At 44.0% G+C, this 25,350-nt stretch overlaps 1 protein-coding gene across 3 annotated transcripts; it reads left to right on the top strand.

Moving 5' to 3' along the window:
• Positions 1 to 12: 12 nt before the first annotated feature.
• LOC118117895 (enhancer of polycomb homolog 1) lies at positions 13 to 25,174 on the top strand. 3 transcript variants are annotated; one of them, XM_035170540.2, is made up of 15 exons: positions 13 to 282; positions 2,299 to 2,388; positions 10,813 to 10,972; positions 15,011 to 15,156; positions 15,319 to 15,525; positions 16,474 to 16,622; positions 16,785 to 16,932; positions 17,071 to 17,235; positions 17,433 to 17,522; positions 18,025 to 18,173; positions 18,446 to 18,879; positions 21,491 to 21,612; positions 21,711 to 21,849; positions 22,721 to 23,072; positions 23,441 to 25,174. In XM_035170540.2, exons 3-15 carry the CDS (start codon positions 10,873 to 10,875, stop codon positions 23,511 to 23,513), a joined length of 2,274 nt encoding a protein of 757 aa, XP_035026431.1. In that variant the 5' UTR covers positions 13 to 282; positions 2,299 to 2,388; positions 10,813 to 10,872; the 3' UTR covers positions 23,514 to 25,174. The 3 variants fall into 3 exon arrangements, with proteins under 3 accessions (XP_035026431.1, XP_035026432.1, XP_035026430.1); XM_035170541.2 differs by having other exon boundaries at positions 13 to 448; XM_035170539.2 differs by lacking the exons at positions 13 to 282; positions 2,299 to 2,388 and adding an exon at positions 3,800 to 4,393.
• Positions 25,175 to 25,350: the final 176 nt, after the last annotated feature.

The raw sequence follows: 25,350 nt of genomic DNA, 5'->3' as shown, positions 1-25,350 counted from the left end.
TCCAGCGCTCCAGTTTCACATCGGCAGCAAAACACCGACTTTCCCCGAGAGAAACGCGTCTTTGACGGGCAGGATACGAACCGGAGAGCGGCCCCGAGCACCGGGAGCACCGGGAGCACCGACCGCGAGCCGCCTCACGGTGGAGACAAGCGGGGGAAGTGGCCGGGGCTTACGCCGCTGCTCGTCGGGCGCCTCTCGGGCTCGAGCTGCGTCGTGTTGATGGATCTCTGGGTTTTTTTTAAACTTGCAGAAATGTCTCTTGAATCGCGGAGGATCCTCCCGGTGAGTATCTCTCCTCCTTGGGCTCGATGGCCGCCTTGTAGACCAGAAACAGGCCCAGCGTGGAAAGTGTTCCTGGCATCAGATGATTTCATACACGCAATCAAATTCCTGGCTGGTCAGCTGGATGAGATTCCGCCGCTGAAGGCACAAGTTCCCCGGGCACTCGGTGAGCCGTGGGGCCGCGGGGTGGACCCGTGGGGTCCGGGGGAAGGGTTTTCATTCCAGCCACAGGAACCGTCGAGTTGTGTAGTTGTGACATTAACGGCAGAAGGAGTCAGAAACCTGATCCGTCTCCCGGGCAGAGGAAACATCTCGGTTCGATGAGAGAGGGTCGTGTTTTCACATGATCCCACCATCAGGGGGGTTCTTTATTTTATTTATCTTTCCACCATCTTATCTCTTGAAATGTAATAATCTCTGGATGCGAGGACTGTAAAGGGTGTGAGGCTGAACAGTGCCAGGCAGCCGCTGTGGTCTGCCAGGGAACTGCTTGGCCCTGGTCTGCATGGGTCTGGATTCTCCCCCTGCACCCACCTCTACCATACAAGGACCTCAAACAGAGGGGAGGGGGGGTCATCAGTGTTTGCCCCCCCCCCTCTGTCAACATGAAGCTTGGTAGACCTGCACCCAGCCAGGATTAGATCAGCCTCATAGTGACCAGCAGGATCATTATTAGTTAATAATTAGTTATAAAAAGCCTGTTCACTGCACCTGGTTGGTTCTATATCAAGTGAAATGAGGTGTAATTCTGCAGAGAAAGACGTGTGGGTGTTGGGTGACAAGCCCCACCCACACGGGACAGTAGGAGGCCAGCCAGCACAAAGTATGTGTCCTGAAAATACTTTGTGTCGGAAACATGAATGTGGAAAAGCAGAACGAGCGACGTTTCAAGTTTTGTCGTTTATGCACAATCACAGGAACCACAGGCCCTGACTGTACTCGCATTTTACAGTACAACACATAGGCTGGGGATTCAGTGAATATTTCAGGGCACTGTGGACGATGCCACCCAATATTATTGCAGCTGAAGGGAAAATGTACTTCTGAAATATGAATATCATTTTTCAATATTTCTATCTATGTAGTGCCTCCAATTCTTCAACATGGCAACATGTGAATATATCAAACAGCCTTAATGTCAGTTAGCTCACCTGTCGGGTGAAATGTAAAAGAAAGTATGCATCACAACACTGCTGACCCTGTGGTGATCATGTATCACAAGTACAACTAAATAGAAACGTGTACCCTGTGGTTTCATGTGTTGCAGAGCTTTTTATCTCAATGCTGCTTTTCATAACAGATGTCCTTCCTGGGTAAACCCTGCATTTGTTTAGATTTAATTCTCACTATATGACTGTTGGAAAACGTCTGTGCGGGGGTTTATCTCTAGTGGATGTGGAGATATGTCCCTGGATAATAAAATTAACCTACTCATGGTGCTTGCTAAAGGAAGACTGGCTAAACTTCAAATTACAAATAAGCTTACAAATATTTCAAATATTTGTCCCAGAAATCCTGGCAGTCTATTCCAAAGTAGTTGAAACATTTCACGCAACATTTGAACCTCATGGTGGCGCTCTGGGAAAGGTCAGGGGACCACCAAAGTCATGAGGGTTCATCTGCTGAGGAGCATGAATATCTGTACATGTTTCTCAACATTGCAGAGGGAGAAAGGTGAAATGCCTTTCACACCTCTAACAGTGGTTAGTTTGCTATATATACAAATTCAGAAAATCAATTCATCCTTTTGAGATGAATTCAGTATAAATGTGGCTCAACCTGTGAACCCTGCCAGGTGTGGTCGTTGGAGCGCTGGACAATCGTGGTCAGGTGGTGGACCAATGTCTCGTCTTTGTCCCGCCTCTGTTTCATCAACAAATAAAAGGCATTGGTTAGCTTTACATTTTATCTCACCTGCAGGTTTTATTTCTTTCCTGTAACTGAGTTGTCATAATGTGTTTTTGTTGGCGTTGTCAGAGTTTTTTCTAAATGTCCCACATTGCTCTTGGTTCTCAGGTCCTTACGATGGCGTCAGTGGATTTAATGATGATAAGAACACCTCTCTTCACCTGGGTGGACCCTGGATAGACCCAATGTCATCAACAGGTAAGATATTTTATTCTGAAAAACTACTTGTGTGGCTGCCTTTGGGTCTGGTTGTGTGACAGACTAAGTAAACATACATCATACGTCAGCACTCTACAGGGCTTTGGATCTAAATATTCACCAAACGTGTGTTTGTACTCGAGTGAAATCACAGGATGGTGTCCTGTCCTGAAAATCCAGGTCCTTTGCCTGTGAGACCAGACGAGGGCGACATTGTTCACCAGGTGAACATGGTGCCATGAAGCACTTCACCTGGAACAAACGTTTCTTTAATCATTAGCTGTTCCGGGATCAGTGCTGCTTGATAAGGTTCCGTGGATGGGAGTAGTTCTCTCAGGCCAGTTTGCAGGAGCAGTTTGTTCTGGGCTGTTCGAGGCGTTGGCTTGTAAAGATTTTATTCCTCTGGTTTTGTACTAAAGCATAAAACAAAGTACCAGATAAGACATCTTCAGAGTAAAGTATTTGATTTAATACAACTTGCAACCCTGATTAATATAAGAATGCATAAGTATGTGTGTGTATATATAGATATATCTATATATACACACACATACTTATCTATATTCCTATATATCCAAATAAGAGTGAAATATCTGAGGCATTTTTATAAATTCTTCTAGTATTTTATGGCATATACACAGTTTTTTAAGGGTAGCGGGTGTAATTAAACCAGGCAAGACTCCGATATAATATCAATAATCAATTAACCATCATGTATAATATCAATGCATCATTAAATGAAAGTTATAAAAAAGAATAAACTTAGTTGAGCTTTGAGATGATTTGAGAGTTCTTGTAAAAACAATTGTATATGATATTATCTACTAAATATTCAATGACTGCACAGTAATAAATTCACATTAAAGCCTTTTATCACTAGTGCAAACTATACAAAATCTTGTGTTCATTGTATATCATGACTGCAAATGATATACAACATTGTGCAATGTCCTTTGATCACTACAGCTAATTATAACATTTTGACATTAAGAATATATTTTTATTTCTGCAAATTCTATCATATTTTATGACATTAAGAATATCGTATCGCTTCTGCAAATTCTATAGAATTTTATGAAATTAAGAATATATTATCACTTTTGCAAATTATATAACATTTTATGATATCAATAATATATTTTTATAACTTCTGCAAATATAATTTTATGGCATTAAGAATATTTTTTTTTTATCACTTATGCAAATAATATAAAATGTCTTTACTGAATAAACGCGTGTTTATATATTTTTCTTGATTTATAATTTTAATTGATTCCATTTATCAATTTGGTGAATTCCAATAATTGAACGTTATTTTAACCGTTTTCAATTTAACGTTTAATTCACTTTTTAATTAATAAAAGTGTGTCATTAATAATCTTTTACTTATTAATGCACATGTCTGCGGCGCCTAATGTTTATTTCAATCATTTATGAGTTAGTTAACGAACCGAACCCCTTCCCCCCCCCCCCAACAAACCCCGCACCGCGCAAGCGCTCGGGCCGGTGCGGGAATGGTCGGCGCTCGACGTGGGGGTTGGACCGCTCCGAGCCAAACAGCGCAAAAGACTTTTAAATGTCCGCCATGTTGTCCATGGCGCACTGAACCACCGGTAGGGAGCGGAGCGTCGGAGGAAAACAGTCCGAGAGAGAGCGACCGAGATCCGGGCCTTCTCTCCCTCCCCCACCCCTCGGCTCCGCTGGCGACGCCCTAAAAACAAGCGAGCGCCACCCGCCCGTTAGCAGCGCAGCGCCGCCGCCGCACAGAACCATCCATGAGAGCTCCGCTCGGCTCCGCGGCGACTTCCAGGAGACCGGACCCGTTCCCGTTGCGACTCGAACTGTGAAAAAAATGAGTAAACTGTCGTTTCGGGCGCGGGCGCTGGACGCGTCCAAGCCGCTGCCCGTCTTCCGCTGCGAGGACTTACCCGACCTGCACGAATATGCGTCCATTAACCGGGCGGTGCCGCAGATGCCCACGGGGATGGAGAAGGAAGAGGAATCGGTATGATTTACAATAAATGTGAAAAGATACGTTGGGGTTTTTTTTTATTATTATTATTATTTTTTTCTACACCATCACAGGCGTCCCTCTTTTTTTTTTTTTTTTCCCTGCGCAAGCTTTCACAAAATGGCCGCCGGTTTTTTTTGGGAAGAAACGCGACATATTGTAGCCGCGGAGGTCTGGTGTGCGGGACCCGGGGCCGCGTGGGGGACACGCGGGGATGCGGGGTGTGTTTTATCGGGTGAAATCTCCGGGTTCGGCCGGTTTATTTGCGTGTGAGGCGAGTTTCTGAGCACAAAGGAGTCATGTGACTTCTGCTATTCCGACATTTTGTCTCGTCTGTCAGTGTGCGGGGCCCGTGTTGGCGTAGTGGCGGCGGGCCGCGGCCAGGGGGAGCCCGCGCTTCCATATCCTCCGTGGCCCCTGTCAGGCAGATGTCAACACCGCTGCAGATGTTTACTGAACATCTGTCTCTGACACGTTTGTTTGTGTGTGTGTGTGTGTGTGGACACAGTTTCCACCTGGTTGTTGTTATATCCGAGCATGTAGCTGTTAGCACGTTGTTGTGTGTCTGTGTTGTGTCTCAGCTCTTCCTGTTTATATGTATGCAGGCGGTGACACTATAATGCAGCTGTTGTCATTATTATTATTATTATTGCAACATCTGCAGCCGTTGTTTGAACAGTGTTTGTGCAGCTCCGTGACGGTTGTGTTATTTAACACACATTTCTTTTAGTCTCTCGCTTTACTATCAGCTGTTGTAGCCGAACTACACATCTGTTTCTCAGTGTTTACATTGGATTTGCCAGATAAACGCATCTGATTTCAGTTCAGTTGACCGATATAAATATTCCTTCAGAGCAGATTCGTGACCCTTGAGAAGAGAAGTGCACATGGTTGAGATTTAGAGAAGCACCGGCCACTGAGGCAGGTAAATAAACAAAGTCTGCTTCTCTCTGGGTTGTGTAGCACAGCACAGGGGGTGTTGTCGTTATCCTATTGTAATGTATGCACCTCTTTGGAGCTTCACAGTTTTAATGTGGTTGTGTTTGTGCCGTTTGTCAGACAACCGGGTCCCATAAGCAGAGTATAGACTTCTCCGATGGTGCAGCTCTGCAGCCCAGCAGGTTTGACTAATGTTTAAATGTAAAGGGCAAGTACATGAGTGAATATCACTGCTGCTGCTGCTGCTCAGTGTGAAGCTGCTGCAGCCGGTCTGCGTCCCTGCTCTCCTGGAGGTTTCGGTGTCGGGGGTTCAGTGTGTCAGATGGCACAGCGGGCCGGCAGACCAGCGGCATGTGGCGCTCAGGAGGAGATCAGGGCAGCAGGAGGAAAGGAGGGGGGGTGCTGCTGTCACTTCAAAGTCTGCACTCTGCTCAGCTGGAGCGTTTGGTTATGTAACAGTGATATTATCATAAGAGGTAGTCCAAGGCCCGCTGCCTGCCAGCCACTCAGTGTCTGGAGCGATCGGCTGTGAGTTTTTATGTCAGAGTTTTAGATCTATCACCTTTTTAACCAGTCGCTCATCAGGTTTCAGTGTCTGGCATTTCTGTGTTTGATCTCACGCAGAAAAAAACTTACATTTCCTGCACATGTTTTTAAGAAAGCGTCAGTTTAGCATGTTTCTCTTTCCACCACCTCCACCGCACTGTCTCCCCTCTCGCTGTTTTGTGGTCCTCAGGGTGACTGCGGTGTCCCTACACTTCCTGACTCTGCTACTAGAAAGCTTTTAACTGTGAGCTGTTAGTCTTTTTAGATCGGAGCCTTTCTTTACTTGGCCCTGCTCGTTTCAAACATTTAACAGAGCACAACACTACAGGCTAACTCTCTCTGTTGCTGCCTGCACGCTCTTTAAAAGTCATATCTCAGCCTGGTATTTGTGGTTTGGTAATTCTCAGGCAGCGTGGCTGGACTGAAGAGCTGCCATCGCTGAAATTCCCTCAGCACGTGCGGCCTGTTTGTTTTGGGCCAGACACTTTGTGCTGTGTTTACGTTTGGGTGAAAGTGAGGTCAATATCTGCGGCCGTGGTGGGAACCCACAGGCATCGGCTGTGTGTGCCTCTTTGCCAGAACAGTTCTTGTACTCGCACAAGCACTTTCTCAGAAACAAACACACACACAATCCGATTCTGGCATGCCAACACTTTGTCACGGTGTGACCTTGCTATTTGGGAATTTGGGGCATGTCACCTGTCCAAAGTCTTTGCCACCGACATGCTGTGAAAGGGAAAGTTGCTTGTGTCAGCTGTTTCTCTTGCTTTCACTGTTGACAGTTCTGTTTTTGACGTGCACGTGGGCAGCGTGGGAAATCAACAGCAGCCTCGGGGCAGGTTCTTGATTCCAACTCCACAGCCAGTTTGCCAGATTGGAAAAGCTCAGCTGGAACAAGTCCTGAGACTGACCTGTGAATTCAGGAATTCTCTAGTCACTGATCCATGAATGAAAGAGTACTGTCTGTACACTGCCTGTTTGTAATAATTGCTTTCACTGCATTATTATACTGAAGTGGAATCATGGTTAAATCTGACAAACATATCTTGTTGGCTCTGCCTCCGTCTTCTTTTAGTAGCCACCGATTTTTGAGGGAATGGAAAGTTTCTGTTATTTTGCAAATTGCTTCGCTGCCAAAAACGCAGTCTGATGGCCGCCATTAATTTCCCACCCCGCTCAGACTGGATGTTAAAAATCATCCTCTCCCACGCAGTGCATAAACTGCACTTTGTACTGTAGCCGTGCGTCCCTCGACAGCGCTACTAGACCATTCCCCGTGGCTGTCCATCACGTTAAGAGGCATTTACAGTGTCTGGGACAGTAACTGTCACAGGCGAGACCAGAGAAGGTGGAGGCGGCTCTGGCTGCCTCCGCAGACTTGACAGTGATCGATTTGGTCATTTTAGAAAGGCTATTTCTGGACTCCAGTGTGTGAGAGAGAAAGCCAGATCAAGCGGAGAAAGTTTTGAGTGTGAGAGCACCAGCCAACGCTCTGTATTTGTGACTCTTCACCTCAATCTGAGTCCATTTACTCTCAGGCAAATAGCCACGGCTGGGAAGTAAACAAACACGTCGCTTGATTAGCTTTGGCAGCTGACGTGATTCTGCTCACGGCCATTTGATTTATGAGTTTCTTTCTCATTGTGGAGATGCCAGAGGAAGTTGATGCGGAGGTTTAGGTGTTTGCCAGGGGAATGTGGGAACATGAAGGTTATGCAAGCTACGTCCTCGGAACAGATCGTCGGAGCACATGGCGCCATAAATGTAAAGTACGATCACTCGCCTCGGGTATAACAGACTGTAGAATATTGCTCATCCCGAAAGTCCAAATGGTGTTGATGAGCACTGGGCTCCAGGAGGCAGTAAATCAGATTTAGTGCAGCACGCAGAAACTGAAACAACATGATGGGACACAAGGTCACACCAGAAAGTTAACTTTCCAAACATCCTCTTTTTGTTTTAACCATGAAATATGGGTTATTTTTACAAGAAGCCGGCATATTTGATGATGTAATGGGCATTACCTTAATGTTAAACTTGCTATCAATTATTTTTGTCGTCTTTTAGATTGAAAAGTCTAGAATGTAATAATCTGAATTGTCTTAAATATGTTCATTTGCTGTGTATGCGAAATATTTTTTCTATGTAGTTTGCAATGTCTCCGTCTGTTGTAGTTCTTTTTCAATGAAACAAATATTTGCACACTGAGTAAAACTACAAAAGAGACAAAACTGGACCTGATAACTCATCGTCTACCAGCACCCTGATCAGAATGAATCGCAGGTTGTTGGAAAGACGATGGACAGCTACCGTCTCTGTCTGTCGTTTGAAAGATAATGTGACATTTCCAGGGTAATTTTCAACTAGGATACTGCGAGTAATTCTGGGACTCTGATAGTCTCATGTCTGCCATACTTGACGTAGGTCTTAAATTTCATCAAACTATATTTTTAAAGATCAAATGGAATAGCACAGCCTGTACTGAACACAGTAGAACAGCACATTGTGTCCTCAAGGTGTTGGTGGAAGTGTCGAGGACCATTTGTTTTTATTGCCACAAAGACCATGCAGCCAGTTCTCTGCCGGGAGCGTCAATGAGTCTAAAAACGACGAGATCTCCGCACACTTGGACCAATGCAGTGTTTCCACTTTAAGAACCATCTGTTTTAAAAATGGCGAAGCACTGACTTGCTCACCCTTTGGTCCCTTTTTATAAAAAAGACTCATTGATCTGAGCCCTGCAGTGTTTTTGGCCGTCTTCTGTTTCGCTGGAGGTGTTTCTGAGCAGCAGCAGCACAAGTAGCCTGATTTAACCCAGTGAAAACAGTTTAGCCTCCCTGTGTTTCTCCTCTTATAAGCCTTTTCCTTCTGGCTTTCATGTGTTGCCAAAAGCAGACTCGGTTTAGAACAATATCCAGGTGATACGAGCCCATAAAGACCGGCTCACATACTGATGGTAAAAATACCATGTCGGGTCATCTCAGGAGCTACCACACCGCCAAACAGTTCCATTTTAATGATGCTAATTATTACAGTGCTGCTGTTGGGCCTTTTATGCTACAGTACTTCTGAAACAAAATACTGTCACATTTGGATGAAATGTACAGGAATCGTTGATATATAACAGGTTGTTGCCGGACCATTACCCTCTTTCCTAATTCTGCATAGCAAAAAACAGTTGGGGACTAAAAAAACAAGATGGTGCATTGCTGTGCAGCTGTAGCATGTGAATAGTTTTGCAGATGAGCTGGAAAATAGAAATGTTTTATACCAAAGTGTAGAATTGTTTGTTGTATAAGCCCCTCGCTAGAGGCCAGAAACACTGAAGATCTGACATTTCTGTGTCGTTCTTCCTGTGGGATTTCTCAATGTAAACACACTTTATCATGATATAAAATCACCGCTTTTGAAAATACTTGCACAGTGGCCTGGCTGGAGAAGCTCTAGAAATCGTCCAGAACTATTGACATGGACTCACTTGAGCTTCTCTGGAAGTGTTCTGGAAAGTGTTCGAGTTAAGGACATGTCTGAAAGCAGCTGAAGAAGCAGGAACTTTGAGTTTTATCGGAGCAGCATTAGGTTGATGATTAAAATTATCTCTTTAGGAATGTTGACTGCATAGATTGAGTCTGAATGAAGCTGTTTCATACATTGTAAAGCAGTATTTCCTTTACTTAACGCTGGCAGATGTATTCTACAACAGCCGATGTGATGTGGCTGCTTTGCCATTTGGTGCTTTCCATGGAACCATGCAGCCGTAACGGACCATTTGCATTTACAGTAGCACACTTTCCCATTCGGCTGTGCACGCACACTCACTTAATGTGACCCATTCATTAATTCTGTCATCTTCCTAGGACACACACACTCTGCACACCCCCCTCGCCAGCCGCAGGGGAAACAATAAACACGCACCTTCTCTCCAGAGAGAGGTTGTACGAGGTACGCTGCCTTGTTGACAGACTGCCAGTGGCTCTGTGCCCAGCTCTGGGCCAAAAGCCCTTCTACTACTACGACTGACTGACTGTGACTCCTCAGACAAGCAGCCCGCCAGCAAACCAGTTCATCAGCCACCCAGCCTGTCTGCCTTCCTTCCGGCACAGTCGCCTCAGCGGGCTTGGCAGCAGCAGGCTCTCCTCACACTGGCGGCGGGTAGATAAGGACAACTGACTGAGAGTTGGAGACAAAAACGGTTTCAAGTTTCTGTCTGTGTTTTGTCTTGAGAGTGATTGGATGGAGGGCAGGTTTAGATTTGTCCTCCTCTTGGCCCAATCAGGACTTTCTTCCACATATGAAGACTTAAATGCTTGCCTGACGGTGTGAGTGTAGACTTAGCACCAGATGTTTTAATGTTTCCGTGTCTCCTGGCAGTTCTATTTGTTCCTGTACGGAGATTATCATAAGGTCTTGATGCCAAATGTTAGTCATTGTGAAACTGGATAATCGTTAGTTTCCTTCTTAACGGATGCCCTCTCAGCTGGTATCTACATGAGTCAGTGTGTTGTTTACCTCACAGAATGAATGAAAGGGCAATGTCTAGGATTTACAGCCTAGTATTAGATCTGCTGAAAGGGGAAACATTTTTTTTGTGAATACAGCTGTAATTTCAAAAGTGAAGTCATAGTTATTTTAGGCAGTTATTTTAAAGCGTCATTATTAGAGGAAACTCTGATCCTGATTTGTTGGATGATAAGTTTTGCTTGTTATAAACGACCAATCTTGATTGATTCTGTCGTTCAATTGGTTTGCTTGTTTTTGTAAATTATATATATTTGTAATTATGACCAATATGCATAATATTCAGGACGTGAAACATAAACTTGGCACAACTGTTATTTAGGCTCTATATATATTCCATTTCACCTGGCATTTCTGTATTGGAATGTCTTTGTGATCCGCGTGTCTCACCTCTATCTCTGTCTCCGTAGGAACACCATCTCCAGCGGGCCATCTCCGCACAGCAGGTATATGGCGAGAAACGGGACAACATGGTCATCCCAGTCCCCGAGGCGGAGAGCGACATCACCTACTACGACTCCCTCTACCCTGGAGACTACAAGATGCCAAAGCAGCTAATTCACATACAGCGTGAGTGGGCTTCTCTACTGGCAAAATGTGTGATGCAGAATGCAGTGCCGATGAGTTTGTTGTTGCGGTTTAGGAGCCTCAGTTGTTTCATTTGGTGATAATTATGTTTTCCTCAATGTTTGACGTGTTAAATGACACTTGGGGACTGCAGATCAAAATAATGAGCAGAATAGTCCCCATTAGTGTAATCTAAGGAGGGGTTTTCACTTGTAAATCATCACTTAAGACCTGTGTTGTTTCATTAAATTGACTTTTGGACTATAAAGAGGCTTATAAAGAGTTTCCCCAGAACAGTTTTAATCCAAAGAAAAGGTGACCTGATGTGACTTTTAAACCCATAGCGTTAAAAAGGGGGAACTGTCAGTGTTGAGGTTTGCTGGCTGCAGAGCTTCAGCTGCAGAAAGGCTGATAAAATGTTGGTCCTTTTCAAAGAAGGCTCTCGGGCATGATCTCTGGAAAATGTCTGGAAACTTGGGTTTGGACATTTCCTGGAATTTGTCTCTCACGTATGAAGACGGTCAGACGAGTTCTCAGCAGTGTATGAATTCTGCGGTGGAAAGTGCGATGGTTTTGTTTACAGCACTGCGTCTTCTACGTATACGCCACCTCTTTTTCATCCGGAGATATTTGAATCCAGTGCGTGTTAGAAACGTTATCAACTCACCCAATCACCCGCTGTGACTTTTCCAGATATTTTCTGCTAATGACTCACAGGCCGAGGTAGTAGGTGTGTTCTTTCTGACATTCATTTAAATGGCCTCAGGCATGTGTTTTATAAACCTTTTTAATGAGTTGTCAAAGAAAATGAGTTTGCCTGATTGCTCCGCTCAGTCAGCCTGTCTGTGTCACAAGTGGCTGCCACGACTGTTCCTCAAAGGGAGGCAATTTGCCGTTACCCTAAACCGAGACGCCGCTATCAGTCGAACGCTGAAATGACAAATGTTTTGGTCTGTCAAATGGCTGTCGAACAAATTTCAGGGGTTGAGACGCTCTGAAATGTGAAGAAAATCGTGTTGAGGTTATTTTAAGGCCATGAAAGTTTAATATTTTCTTCTAAAACTCCACATGCACAGTTGTCTCCTGCTCCATTTATGTGAGAAACGTACTCGTCTGCAGATCTACTTCACATGGTTCCAGTTTGTGCAGCTAAAAACGAACCTCGTCAATAACCGTGCATCTCATCCGTCAGACTCCGTTGCATTGATTGCTGCTCAAGATGAAAATGATTTGCTCTAATTAAGTCTTGACGGTGGTTATCATTTTAAAGCTGAAGCAGCATATTCTCAGGCCGGCGTATTGTTTGCTCTACGTTTGTCAGTGTGGGGACTGTGCAGGCTCGACAGAAGCCAGTTAAATTTGATTTGAACAGATTTGTGTTCTTGCAGTGAGACAAGCCACAGCTGAATTAACACAAATTTAAACAGCCGCTGTGAGACTCAGAAGTGGATTGATCTGAATTAGTCTGTGGTTTGACAAGACTCACTGTTCAACTGAGGAAAAGCTGAGCTGTATTAAATGATTAACTTTTATATTTCGGTCTCTTAAGTCATAAATATGCTCACATTAGACCGTTAGGAAAAGGGCAGAGGGTCACATTTTATCCCTCAACTAAAATTATAATAATGCACCTCTGACCTATATAAATATTCAGTGTGTCCTTTCTTTTATTTAAGCTTTAATAAACGCATTAATGCAGACTCCATTAAACTGTTGGTAATGTCAATCTGTGAGTTACTGGGTCGGGCGAGATTTAATGTATTTACACTAAATAACAGACAGATAATCTTAAGTGTCTATTACGGCCAGTCAGTCCTGTTCCATGTGTCTGAACGGGCAGATTTGATGTAATGAAGCCTGATAATCAATCTAGGTGTCCAGCAGACGTTGATTTAATGAATATTGTCGTCTTAAAACCTGACCAATATGAATGTTTGGGGGTCGATACCGATATTGATGGGTAAATCATTTCCGATAACGATATATGATTCCTAAGATATCATTAAATACATGTGGACATATCTCTAGCACCACAGTGCTTCACTTGAAATAACATGATGTCACCAGGGCTGAATAATATGTACGAGAATATTCTCAGCAGTGCAGGTTCTGGTGTACGGAGTAAACGGACAAACCAGGGAAACTGAGAATTGAAACGCTGTCAACTATTCACAGCTGCTGTTTGGTTCTCGGCTGTTTTCCTTGGTTCTGGTTGTTTGTCCGTTGGTGGGACCCACTTTTTATTTTTCTCATAGCAGACATTGTATCACCTGCAGGTATCAAGTGGCCATATTGTAAAGAGTTAAAACAATGTTTAAGAAAAGTATTTGAACTTTATATGATCAAAGTAATTTCTGTTTCATTGTGTCTAGTAGCAGTGGTTAGCAGGGCTGTCACTTTCCCAAAAATCCAGTTCGAACAAATTTGTAAATAAGGCCGATGCTTGATGCTGCTCTGCTTGTCTGTGGTGCCTCCTCCGCTCCCTCACTTGGGTGGAAAGCTCACAGGTGAAGCTTGTGGGTTTGCTGTTGTGAGGAGTACAACAGTTGTGTGGCACAAAGGCGACAGCAGCCTTCGTTCGTTGCTTCCACACGTTGACTCTCAGATGCCTGAATGTCCGCTCAGGGCGGCTTTGCTCTCAAGTGTTTGTCTTTTATATTTTGATCTTAAACAGGTCATCACAGTTCACTTCTCCCCGTAATTTGAATTAATGTTTGAATTACAAATAAGAAGTGACAGACCTATGGGTTAGCATTTGTGGTAGTAAACATTTATATTTTATGCTTGAACTTGTTGATTTGGTGCAGTGAATTTAATTTAATAAATTTGGCTCTTTTGATCTTTTGGAGGTGTTGAAAACCTTTCATCTAAATACTTGCTCTTTAAATGATGGATTCTAAGTGATGCTGTGGAGGTAGCAACCTTGCTTCCATGTTGTAGTATATGTGTATTTGTACAATAGATATATTACATTATTGCCCTGATTGACACCAGAAATATATTAAATGTTGGGTATTTTAAACCAGGCACTTAATTCTAGTTTTTTTGTTTATGCTGCTGGCTGGAAAACTGGATATTTTTGATAATTATGCGACCTTCTACCCAACTGATGGAACTCTTATCTCCTTTACTGAAGCTTTCTGCATTACTTTGAATAATTTTAAGTGAGTTTTCTTTGCTGCATCTCAAACAATAACATAATGTCAGGGTTCATATAAAATCTGTTATTTCAGATTAAGTTTCGAGAACTTGGCTGAAAAATGACTTGACTTAAATTCTGTAATGCTGCATTTCCTGTCAGTATCAGAATTTTTTTGGGGGGGGTTGAAATCAGCTTTTAGCAGCAGAAAAGACCTGATGCCTCTCAAGCTTCGTGTCAAATACATTTCACACTGTGAAGGAAGATTGTGAGGAAAATACTGTTTTTGTTCTTGCTGCTGCTCACAATAGTTTCTACTGCTCTGTGTTGGTTCATGATATCTGTTTGTTTCAGGACTTTGTGAAATACAGATGAATGAGGTTGTACCAACCTTCCTTCCTTTGGCCACTTTCTTTTAATGTGGTTGAGTTTTGTTGTGTTACCTCCAGAATTGTTGACTGTTACCAGAATAAGTTTACAGATAAGTTTGCTTTGGAAATGTCTGACTCTGCAGAGCTGAACCATTTCCACATTGCTGATGAGTTATTTTTGGCAGCTGCTTGTGATTTTCCATGCTGAATTGCTTTTAAAATATGAAAAAGATGTGATATAATTTCACCAATCAGCTCAACCATCTATTATACAGGATTGGGTTAGACTGATTATTATGCTGCCCTCAATGGGGGTCATGTTTACCATGAGCCCATATGATCACCGCCCTTTTTGTATCTACAACCTCCGACCTCCACAATTTTCTGAAAGCTCAGTTGTGTCGCGTTTGCTGATGTTTGAAATGGTGAAGTTTCCCTAATTCTGACATTTTTCTTCTATCGATCACAAACCTGCAGTTCTTCATCGTTCCATGGACTCGTATCTAAAGTGTTTCCTCTCTCTCCCTGCAGCTTTCAGCTTGGACACAGAGCAGCCGGACTATGACCTGGACTCGGACGATGAGGCGTTCCTCATCAAGCTGAAGAAGAAGATGGAGATCAGCTTCCTGCAGTTTGAGGAGATGATTGACAGGCTGGAGAAAGGCAGCGGACAGCAGGTTGGCAACTGTTTGAGTCTCCATCTTCACCCAAAAACATATGGCTGGAAAGAAGGCTTCATAAAATACCTGACTGACCAGTGCACGATGAGTCTGCACTGGTCTTTCTGGTATGTCCATTATGGTAGGACAAGTATCAAACCCCCAATTTGTATCTTTTAGGCGGTGAGTCTTCCCGAGGCCAAACTGCTGCTGAAGGAGGACGACGAGCTCATCAAGGAGGTCTTCGACTACTGGAGCCGGAAGAGGAAAAACAGCAAGGCCAACTCGCTCATCCCCAACGTCAAGCAGGAGCGGCGAGACGGCTCCAGCACCAGTGACCCCTACGTGGCCTTCCGGCGGCGCACAGAGAAGATGCAAACTAGGAAGGTCGGTTGACCCAATGCTTTATTTCAGTTAATATGAGGCTGTGATTGGAAGATTTCCCAGATTCGTCCCCTGTGATAGTCTTCATTGAAACATCTGGAAAATCTTACACTGCTAAACTGAAATGTAAAGTGAGGACATCCAGACTTAATTGATTCTTTTGCATATTTGATAATTGTCAGGTAGAATTCAATTTCCATGTAATTGCTGTCACACAAACCTTAGGTATTATTCTGAAGAGAGATTAGAGGCTTGTCGGTTCCATTTCTGATCAACAATCTAAGTCCTTGTTTTTGATTCCAATGAGGCAGCTGTTTACCATAAATGAAAATGTATTTTCTGATTCTTTTTGCTCTAAAAGTAAATATAAATGTCAAAGTGAGATGCAGCCTCCTTTTTAAATTGATCTGTTTGTTTGATAAACAAGCCGAGCTACTTTGTGTAATGGTGTTTGTGGCAGAGGCAAGTTTTAATATGGAAAGAAGCTACGAGACTCGAGGCCCTGATCCCAAATGTTTGCATATATGCACAACACAAAAAATACAACAAGTCCGTCGCTGTATAAACTTTTAATTGATAAAAGAAGTCAGAGAAACGCTGCAGCTCGTGAGATTAAAATAGATTTTACATTCCCCCCTGCCCCTTTTTCTTATTTTTGTGATTTGACACTTTCCTCCCAACAATCTTGTTAAGGATGTATACGCCACCAAGTGGTCATTTGAAGAATTGTTATAATTTTTAATAATCTTGATAATTTGTTTGCCTTTGTCATAGTGGTTATGGATTTAAATCTTTACATTTTTCTAAACATGATAAGTCGGCCTGTAGTAAAGTTGTAACTAATGTTTATAAAACTGGTTCATTTTCTTGACCAATTAGCTTTTGAAGCTTAAATTGTGTCTTAGTCTATAGCCCAAGTAATTTGAACTTTTTCTTCTCTTGAACTTTCAGAATCGTAAGAATGACGAGGCGTCGTATGAGAAGATGCTGAAGTTACGCAGGGATCTTAGTCGAGCCGTCACCATCCTGGAAATGATCAAGAGGAGGGAAAAGAGCAAGAGGGAGCTGCTGCACCTCACTCTGGAGATCTTCGAGAAGAGGTGAGGCTCTTGCATTAATGCTTTAGTACAGAAATAAAGCGGTTCCAGTTCTCAAGAGTTTCATTGAAGTAGAAGGGACCAGACTGACCACTGTGCCAAATCAAGTGGTTTGATCTGTCTTTGACTCTGATTGGCTAACCCTTTGTTCCCTGTCGTCTCCAGAAACGTCATGTCGGACTTCAGTGGTGAGGTGATGGCAGAAGTTCTGGCTGAACGGGCGCTGGTGAGGCCGCAGATCATTCCTCTGGTCCCTCTCACCAACCAGTACCGACACCAGGACCACATGGACCTTAAGGACTACAAGTCCAAGGTGAGGCCCACTGTTACATTCATGAGTCTGGATCATTTATGGAAGCTGGGAAAAGAAGAGGGTACTGAGTGACATTACAGTTTGCCCCTGGGCAGCAGTGTCTAAAGTCTCATGACTCGTCTCTTGTTTCCCCTGTAGCCCGAGAAGATGGAAGCTCCCCGGCAGAAGAGGAAATATGAGAAGAAGCAGAAGGCTCTGCCTCTGTCGTCGGGCGCCCCCCACCACCCTGGTCCTGTCGTCTTCAACGCCAAGGACCTCAACCAGTATGACTTCCCCAGTTCAGACGACGAGCCCTTCTCCCAGGTACACACGCTTCAAAACAAGCATCACAGCCAGTCAGAGAAAGTTTGTGGGAGCTGTTAAACTTTCTGTGTCTTTTCTGCACTTTGTCTTAATAAACCCATGATAGTGTGGGACATGTAGTCAAACCAGAATCTCTTGCTTCAGCTTTAATTAATCGTGTTCTGCTTGTGACCTCTGACTGACCTCTGTGTCCACAGCTGCACTCAGGCTCATCGGAAGCAGAGGAGGAGAACGACCCAGACGGTGCCTACGCCTTTCGCAGGAAGGCAGGCTGCCAGTACCACTCTGTAAGTTACATAATCTTTACATCTCCAGAGTGTCAAATGAGAAGCTCCTCAGAGGTTCATGTGTTGTAGTTAATGAAGTAAATCATCACCAGACCGGTGGGATAATGAAACATTGATCCTTGAGGCAGATGTGAATGTCCACAAAGTTAAAGTGAAACACTGCTCCACCAAACGAGTTCCCTGCTGTTAGTTCAAGGTCACAGGGTAAATTTAATGATCTTTTCATTCTGGTTAAAACGAGAACAATTAACCTTGTTGAGATAATGTAATTTACTGCCCTGTTAAACGTGAACCTAATAGATAATAAACACACTTAAATGCCGAGTGGCTGAAATAAAGTTTTCAGCAGTTATAGAAAAGCATTTCTCAGTTGTTTTTGTAGTAGAGGACAGACTGGCACATTTTTAAGATTTTAGTATTTTTCTGTGTTTTAATAAATGCACCACAGAAACACTTGAAAGCAAAGATGTCTGAGGCATTGATCCATGCGTTCTCTCTCCAGGCTCGTCAGGACCGTGTGGGCAGCTGGCCGTGGTGCGACCACTGGGAGGGCGGTTTGGCAGAAGCTCGCTTTCGCTACAGTCTCACTACACTCACCGTGCCGCGGCGCTGCCTGGGCATGGCTCGCCGACGCCTGGGACGAGGCGGCAGGTCAGTTAACCTCCATCCAGCAGATAGTATTTTATAGTGCTCTTCCAGTGAAACTGTCAAAATATCAGACCACACAATCTACTGGCTAAACATGTTTACTCTTGCATCATACTCTGAGTGTCCTTTTCTCATTGAATTATTGGTAGATTACTTGATATTGAACATTATTGATGGATGTGATACTTCGATATATTGATCTCACTCTGTTAATCTTAATTGAGATGTGTTGGTGTCACAGCAGAATATCTGACCTGCTCCTCCTCTCCTCTCAGGGCGTTGCTGGACAGGGCGCACACGGGCTATGACAACATTTTCCACGGCCTGAATCCAGAAATGCTCGACCAGCCTCTCCCCCCATCTCCCCCTCCTCCCACACCTACGTCACGCTCGTCAGCCACCGACAAGTTCGCCAGTACCTCAGAAACAAATACCTCAGACAGAAGTTCCTCCTCCTTCAACTCCGCTCTTTCCTCGTCCTCCCCCTCTTCCACGGACCTCAGTCAGATACTGTTGAATATAAAGTCGAGCCGATGGAGGCACTTTAGACCACGGACACTACCACTACACGAGCTGGATAACGCCCACCCCCTGTTCAGGAGGTTGAGTCGAGGCTTGAAGCGCCCAGTCTCTGCCTCCACAGCTGGGGGACAGCCCTTTGGCTCTCATCGCCTGGCAAGGGTTGTCCCTGCTCCCTCACCCATTGCTGGTAAGAGGCTTGGCTGCCTTCAGACTGCCTTCAAATTGTGGTTTACCTGTTCTGCACTCATGGCAGCTTGAGGTTGCAGACCCACGATCTCTGCTGTGATATCGAGTGACTTAATTATGAAAATATTTCATCGGAAGCAGCATATGCATATATTCACACACCAGTTCCTCCCCTACAATGACGGTGAATAAAAATTTGTGCTGAGAAACATCTTGTAATTCATGAAATCATTAAGGCTGCTGAAAACTCCTGAATCAATTTTTCTTCAAACTTGGTGGAGGGGTGAGATATGGGCCAAAGCACAACACTTTTGGAGTGAATTAGATTTAGGGGGCAGATCCAGAATATATATTTTTTTAACTTTAAGGGCACAGTTACACACTCGAATGTCACAGATCAAAATTCACTAAAGTAGAACTTCACACGAAGTCGAGCTGTGGATTTGCTTCACCACAGGCAGCAAATGTTTTATTGGGCTCTTGTCCGCACAGATTGGATGTGAACAGGAGGTGAAAGTTTGCCACTGCTACTTTCACTTATGTGTGACAGTATCTGAACATTATGAGAGTGGGTATTTTTGACATTTTACATATTTATGAAGTAGTTTTGTCTTTTTATTTCCGTTTGTTTGGAGTGTTTAATCACAGTTGTCTGCTCCGTCCTCCAGCTGCGTTGAGAGAGTTTGTTTGGCGTCACTTTGCATTCATACTGCATCACCTCCCATCCCACCCAGTCCACAAGGTGTCAATTAAAACTGGGTTTGATAAATTCATGAGATGCGCAGGATTTGTCAGGGTGTGTGGACACAGGTGTGGAGCGTTGAATGCAAACTAAACGCCACATGTCCCCGGTGGTATCACAGCGAGGGCAGTCGGGCGGGGGGGGGGTGTCTTGATGTCGCTACAAGCCGCTTACGAGAGTTGTGCATGTTTTGATGAGCAGGAAAAACAACCGCATTGATTTGTTCTTGGAAGAAGCTAGAGGATAGAATGAGCAGGAGATTTTACGATCTGAGCAGAGTAACTACAGTCAGTGGTTGACTCTACAGAGAGCAGTGGTTAAAGTAGGTTTAAAGCAGTATTTTGATTAAATAAAATAAAATAAGCATGAAGTCTCTGTGGAAGCGGTGCCAGAGGAGGAGTTGTGACTTTGAGATGCAGAGTGATGAATCCTGTTTCCTGTGAAGTGTGGAGCTGAGCGGCTCACGGGGGGAATAAGTAAATCAATATTGCACTGAGGCGTACAGCCACGTAATACTTTGCAATGTGGGAGTAGGACTTTTTAATCAATAGAAAGCCAGTGAAGAAAGACTTGAGATTATATTTACAGGTTCAATTGTTCGGGATGCAGATGAGGCCACGTGGAAGCTTTTCAAAATGCAGACAAGAAGGTGTAGGAGAGAAATCAGGTTGGACCGGATAATTGGAGCTTGTGTTTATTGGAGTATCAGATTTCTTTCATACGCCGCCTCATATCTGTAAAGCAGGGCTGGAATATCAAGTGTATGACAGAAGCCAACTGAAGGAAGCTAACTTGCTTTAATAGTAGGTCATAGCACTTGTGGAAAGTTTGATGAAACACCAGGCGTCTCTGTGAAACCAGACACTGATCCGGTCTCAGATGCTCTGACGCAGCATCGTAAAGGCCTCTGATCCTGATGAAAACACTGCATTGGGTATTGATGTCTTGATCTGATGCCACATTTTTGAAATGTTGCTAGTAGTACTGTAGTAAAAGTTTTCTTGAGCGGTGAAGAAGTGATTTCCAGTAGTGTAGCGTTAGCCCGAGCTAGCTAAAAAACACTAATGTTGCCAATTACAGCACCAGCAATACAACGATGACAATCATCACTTCCATACAGCGCAGTAGTCTACTTTTTTATGCACTGGTATCAGATCAGTACTCCGTATCAGCCCAAAGGTCCAGGTATCATTTCAAGAAGGGAAAATGGTCTCAGAACATCTCTAGTCTCTAGCATTGTTGAATAACCTTTTAATAGAAACTCTTGACTCTGATACTTTCCTGCCTCATTGTGAGCACAGTGTGTGTCACAGTAGGACGTCGAGAACTTGAGTTGTACTTTTACCAGTAAGAATGAGTTCTTCAGTGTTTAATTCTCCAGTTATTCATCATCAGGATCTACAGTATTAACTCCAACACAACAGTGAAAAGACCTTTCTGGGTGTGCTGAGTCATTTACAGTGTTTTACAACGCCGCACTGGGTGGGATGGTAAACTGCATGAATTACCATTTGACACCAAGAACCTCTGAGGTTTGGTTGGAATCGGAACAGTTGACTAAAAAAATATTAGTGCATATTTTTGTACTGTTAGAAACGCTGAGTGTTGTTGAGGTTTTGTGTAGGAAAGACAAATGAAAAGTGAAACTGAGAATTCAAACGGCTTCATGAATCAGTGATGAGATTTTGTTTTGTGGAGTAAAACTTTCTCATGAAATCTCCTGCGTCTTCTTTTCCGTGAGATCAGCATTTTATAGAGCTGGAGCGTTCTGTGTGTATCTTCTTGGAGAGATCCTGTCATTTCCACAGAAAACCCTGTTAAATGATGACGCGAGTCTCCAGATTTGTAACGAAACCTTTGTCCCTCTCAGCTCTCACAGCCGAACAGTACCAGCAGCATCAGGAGCAGCTGGCCCTGATGCAGAAACAGCAGCTGGAGCAGATCCAGCTGCAACAGAAAGCCAACAGCACCAACACTGCCAACAGCACACTGGTCAGTATTTTGTGTTGTCGAGCGGCAGGCGGTCGTGGTCACGTCTTTCTCTGTCGTTTCCTCTCTCACCTCGATCTTCACCTCCTCTCTCCTCGCAGGGCTTAGCGAACACGCTGGACCAGGCCAAGGCTCAGTTCGCTGCCTCGGCCCTCGTCACCGCCGACCAACTGCTCACCCTGAAAACCAAGGAGGAGCTGGGCCCGGGAGGCGGAGTCAACGGCGTCCTCTCCCCCTCAGGTACCACATTTCCCCAAACAACCTCCAGTAGATCATTATCTAGTAAAAGATCGTTATTCTCAACGGTTAACTGCCATTAACAACGACAAGTAAATGTTTATTTTTAAGGACAACTTCAGGGTTGTGAAAACTAAAAGCCCTCCAGATTTAAAGTGCACTCCACCCAAGTGGAGCCAAACGGGGACGATAAACAGACAAAGCAAACAATGACGGTGAAGTAATTACCGTCTAAGACCCACAATGGAGTCACAGCGAAGGAGCAGATAACGGCACAAAGTAGACGGAACAAAACCCGCGGCGCTCCCCCCCGCTCAGGCGACGCCGTGTCAGGCTGCAGACAATCGAGAAAAGTGAGAAAAAACAGAATCTAATTTGAGATCGTTCTTTAGATGTTTCAACGAGGATCCGTCCTTCACAGATAAAAGGGCCGAAAACCAAAAGTCAGATAATCAACAGCCGGTAAATCTTTACTGGTGCGAAGGAATAAATCTCACGAGTGACCTCATTACCTCGCAGCAGAACGATGAAACCAGGTTTTACAGTTGAGGAGTGCAGAGTTGTTGTGACAGGATTTATCTCCTGGTGTGAAGGATGATAAGGAATCATCCTTCACACTGAATCAAGCCGCTGGGCAACTTTTTATTTACTTGAATGGTTTATTATATATTTGAACAGTTTTTACATCTCAGAGCAGATTCTGTTCTGAGTTTCAATATAAATACATTCAGGAGTTTTCTTTTTAAGAATAATTCATAATTAAAACCTAACTCCCTCCCCAACCACCCCCCCACTTTTTCCTCATCCACCCACTCCCCTTTACCCCCCCACCTCCTCCTCCCCCTCTGTCTCCCGGCCTCTCTCGACCCCTCAGGTGTCTACAAGGGCTTGCACCTCTCGAGCACAGTGTCCCCATCCCCCGCCGCCCCAGCTCCTCCCACCACTTCCTCGACACCTGCCCTGCTCCACCCTTGCACCACCACCAGCTCCACCAGTAACAACAACGGCACAGCCCACCCCGCCACCGCCAACACCGCCACCACTCAGGTCCTGCTGGGAAACAACAGCCTCCGTCTGGGTGCTCCCGCCGGGAAGCGTGTCCACGCAGTGCGGACACTGAGCACCACCATGTCCACATCCGCCTTAAAGTTCACCCACGCAACCGCCAACTGTCAGAAACCCAAGGTCACCACGGCCTCGGCCTCGCCGCTGGACATAGTGCCCAGGTGAGAACAACACACCAGCTGTGGGGGAACGTGTCAGTGGAATCAGTCACATTTCCTTTTAGAAAGAAACGGCTCATATATCAGATTGTGACAAGAGCTGCTTTCAAATAATAACACATAACTGCATTTAATAACTCAAGTGAGGCTCCATCAGCCAATGTCACAGGACTAAAGATGATGATACTTTATTTAGTTGTATCAGAAAAAACACCAGAAGAGAAACCTTGAGTTTAAACCATAGACTGTAAATAAAGGGTAAAGTAGAAGGAAATACTTGACTATATAAAAACACTACATTTATGAAACTGCTTTGAATGCAAACCTGTCGCTGCGTCTCACTGTCCCCGTGTCGTCTTTGTCGTCCTCAGGGAGAATCACGAACAAGACAAGCCAGCACTGAACAGTCTATCAGAGAACACAGTGGCCATGGAGGTTACGTAGCCTCTCGCTCGCTGCACGAGAGGAAGAGCGACTCCTTTTTGTTATTGGTTTTGTTTTTTGTTTTTTTTGGTGCTATGCATCATTTGTAAGTCATGAATGCAAGTGTTGGCGCAATGAGCACGGCTGGGTTTCCATGGCAACTGTTTTGGGACTTAATTGCAATGCTCATCTCGTACAAAAAAAATTCTTTCTTTCTCCCTGCCCCCCCAATTTCCTTATTTGTTACTGTTAATAAGAGATCGTCTGTAAATTCTTAATATGGCAATTATATGTACAGTACTGCATATTTGTAATACCCCCCCACACACCCCCTGCCCCCCCACCCCCCACCCTCCCTGTTCTTGTATATAACATTACTTGAATACAGAAATTGTTCATTTGTGATGTTTTGCACTCGAGATATAAAAAGAAAAAAAGACAAATCTAAATTAAAAAAGAGAAAACGACAAACTGGTGCGAGTGTGAAAGTTGTGCCACAGGAAAGTGTGTCCTCACACGCACGGTGCGGAGCCTGCTGTCCGATCTATTTATTGTGCCGTGTTTACAAAAAGGTTTTTTTCTTTTTTCTTTCCTCCAAACCTTTATTTTTTTATACACTGTACCCCCACCCCCTTTCCACCGGTTCCCCGTGCTGTCGTCAGTGTTTAGCTCGATTTAATCAACTCTTGTCTTTTATTTTGTTTTGTTTTTTGTTGGATGTTGTGAACATGGCCACGAGTTCGCCCGCCTCTGTTGGGGGCGTTCCCCACGATGGTCCAATGACTCTCATTGAATCCGTTGGGGCGCGCTCCCACAGATTCGGGCGCGGGGCAGTGACGGGTGTGACGTTGTTTGTTGTCGGCATCAGTTTGTCAGTGGGTTGATCAGTTTCCACAAAGCTCTTCCATACGTATATTATTCCTGAGACAAGTAACAAAACAATGGGGATGAAGATTCTTTCCCAGAAGACTTTGCTGCTTCTGACTCATCTAAGCACTATATGATTTCTTTAGGAATTGATTTCGATGCTGCTTCTGTATGATTTGATCGTCTGGTTGGAACCAGGTGACTTTATTTCCCTTTTTGTTTTCTCACAAAGATAACACCCCCCCCCCCCCTTCACCACCTCCCCTTATTTTTTAGAATATTTTTGTACCTCCCATTTTTTTAATTAAAATTTTCCTCTCACAGAAAACTTCATTCTTTTGTTACTTGATCTAAAAAAACAAAAAAAAACAATAAGGGAGTTTAAAAGATGCAGTAACTGACATTTATATCATTCCAGCTTCTACATAATAAGGAAGACGACATGTATTAATTGAAAAAAAAATGAAAAAAATAAACCTTTTCTCTACTTTTTAAAAACTCCAGAAGGCTGAAGAAGCCATGAACTACAAGTTATCGGGTGCCTTCATTTGGGAAAAAAGAAAAAACCTCAAAACAAAAAGAAAATCTCTCTTCTGTGAAGAGTTTGGTACTGAACAAGGCTACTTGTAGTTTTTCTTTGTCTGTACCACAGATCCCAATGCCCATTCCAGTGGCCCAGCTGATTCATGAGTTTTATTTTTATGGTCTCTTCCACCAAACACACACACACACACACACTCTCTCTCTCTCTCATGGGAAAGACTAAGAATCCTCTTGAATTGTCACAAAATGAAATAAAAATCCAGGGCATTATGTGTTTGGACCTTCACGTCTCATTTTTTGTCGTCTTTGTCCTTGTGTGTGTGTACTTGTATCTGTGTGAGGAACATTGTGAGCCTACAACCTACAAGATGGAGGTACAGACATGTCTGTGGTGGGAAATGACCTCTGCCGCAGCTTTTGTCTGTGTGTTCAGTTTGTCTGTCGTCTG

Source organism: Hippoglossus stenolepis, chromosome 11 (assembly GCF_022539355.2).
Source record: "Hippoglossus stenolepis isolate QCI-W04-F060 chromosome 11, HSTE1.2, whole genome shotgun sequence".
Classification (NCBI taxonomy): domain Eukaryota; kingdom Metazoa; phylum Chordata; class Actinopteri; order Pleuronectiformes; family Pleuronectidae; genus Hippoglossus; species Hippoglossus stenolepis.
Note: the sequence above shows the minus strand (reverse complement) of the source record. Positions and strands in the feature narration are given on the sequence as shown.

Bases quoted from the DNA above. Each gene is read 5' to 3' on its own strand.
- LOC118117895 (XM_035170539.2), top strand. From the start codon at position 4,241: ATGAGTAAACTGTCGTTTCGGGCGCGGGCGCTGGACGCGTCCAAGCCG. The intron at 15,157-15,318 runs GTTGGCAACTGT...TGTATCTTTTAG, and splicing joins AGAAAGGCAGCGGACAGCAG to GCGGTGAGTCTTCCCGAGGC. The intron at 21,850-22,720 runs GTACCACATTTC...TCGACCCCTCAG, and splicing joins CGGCGTCCTCTCCCCCTCAG to GTGTCTACAAGGGCTTGCAC.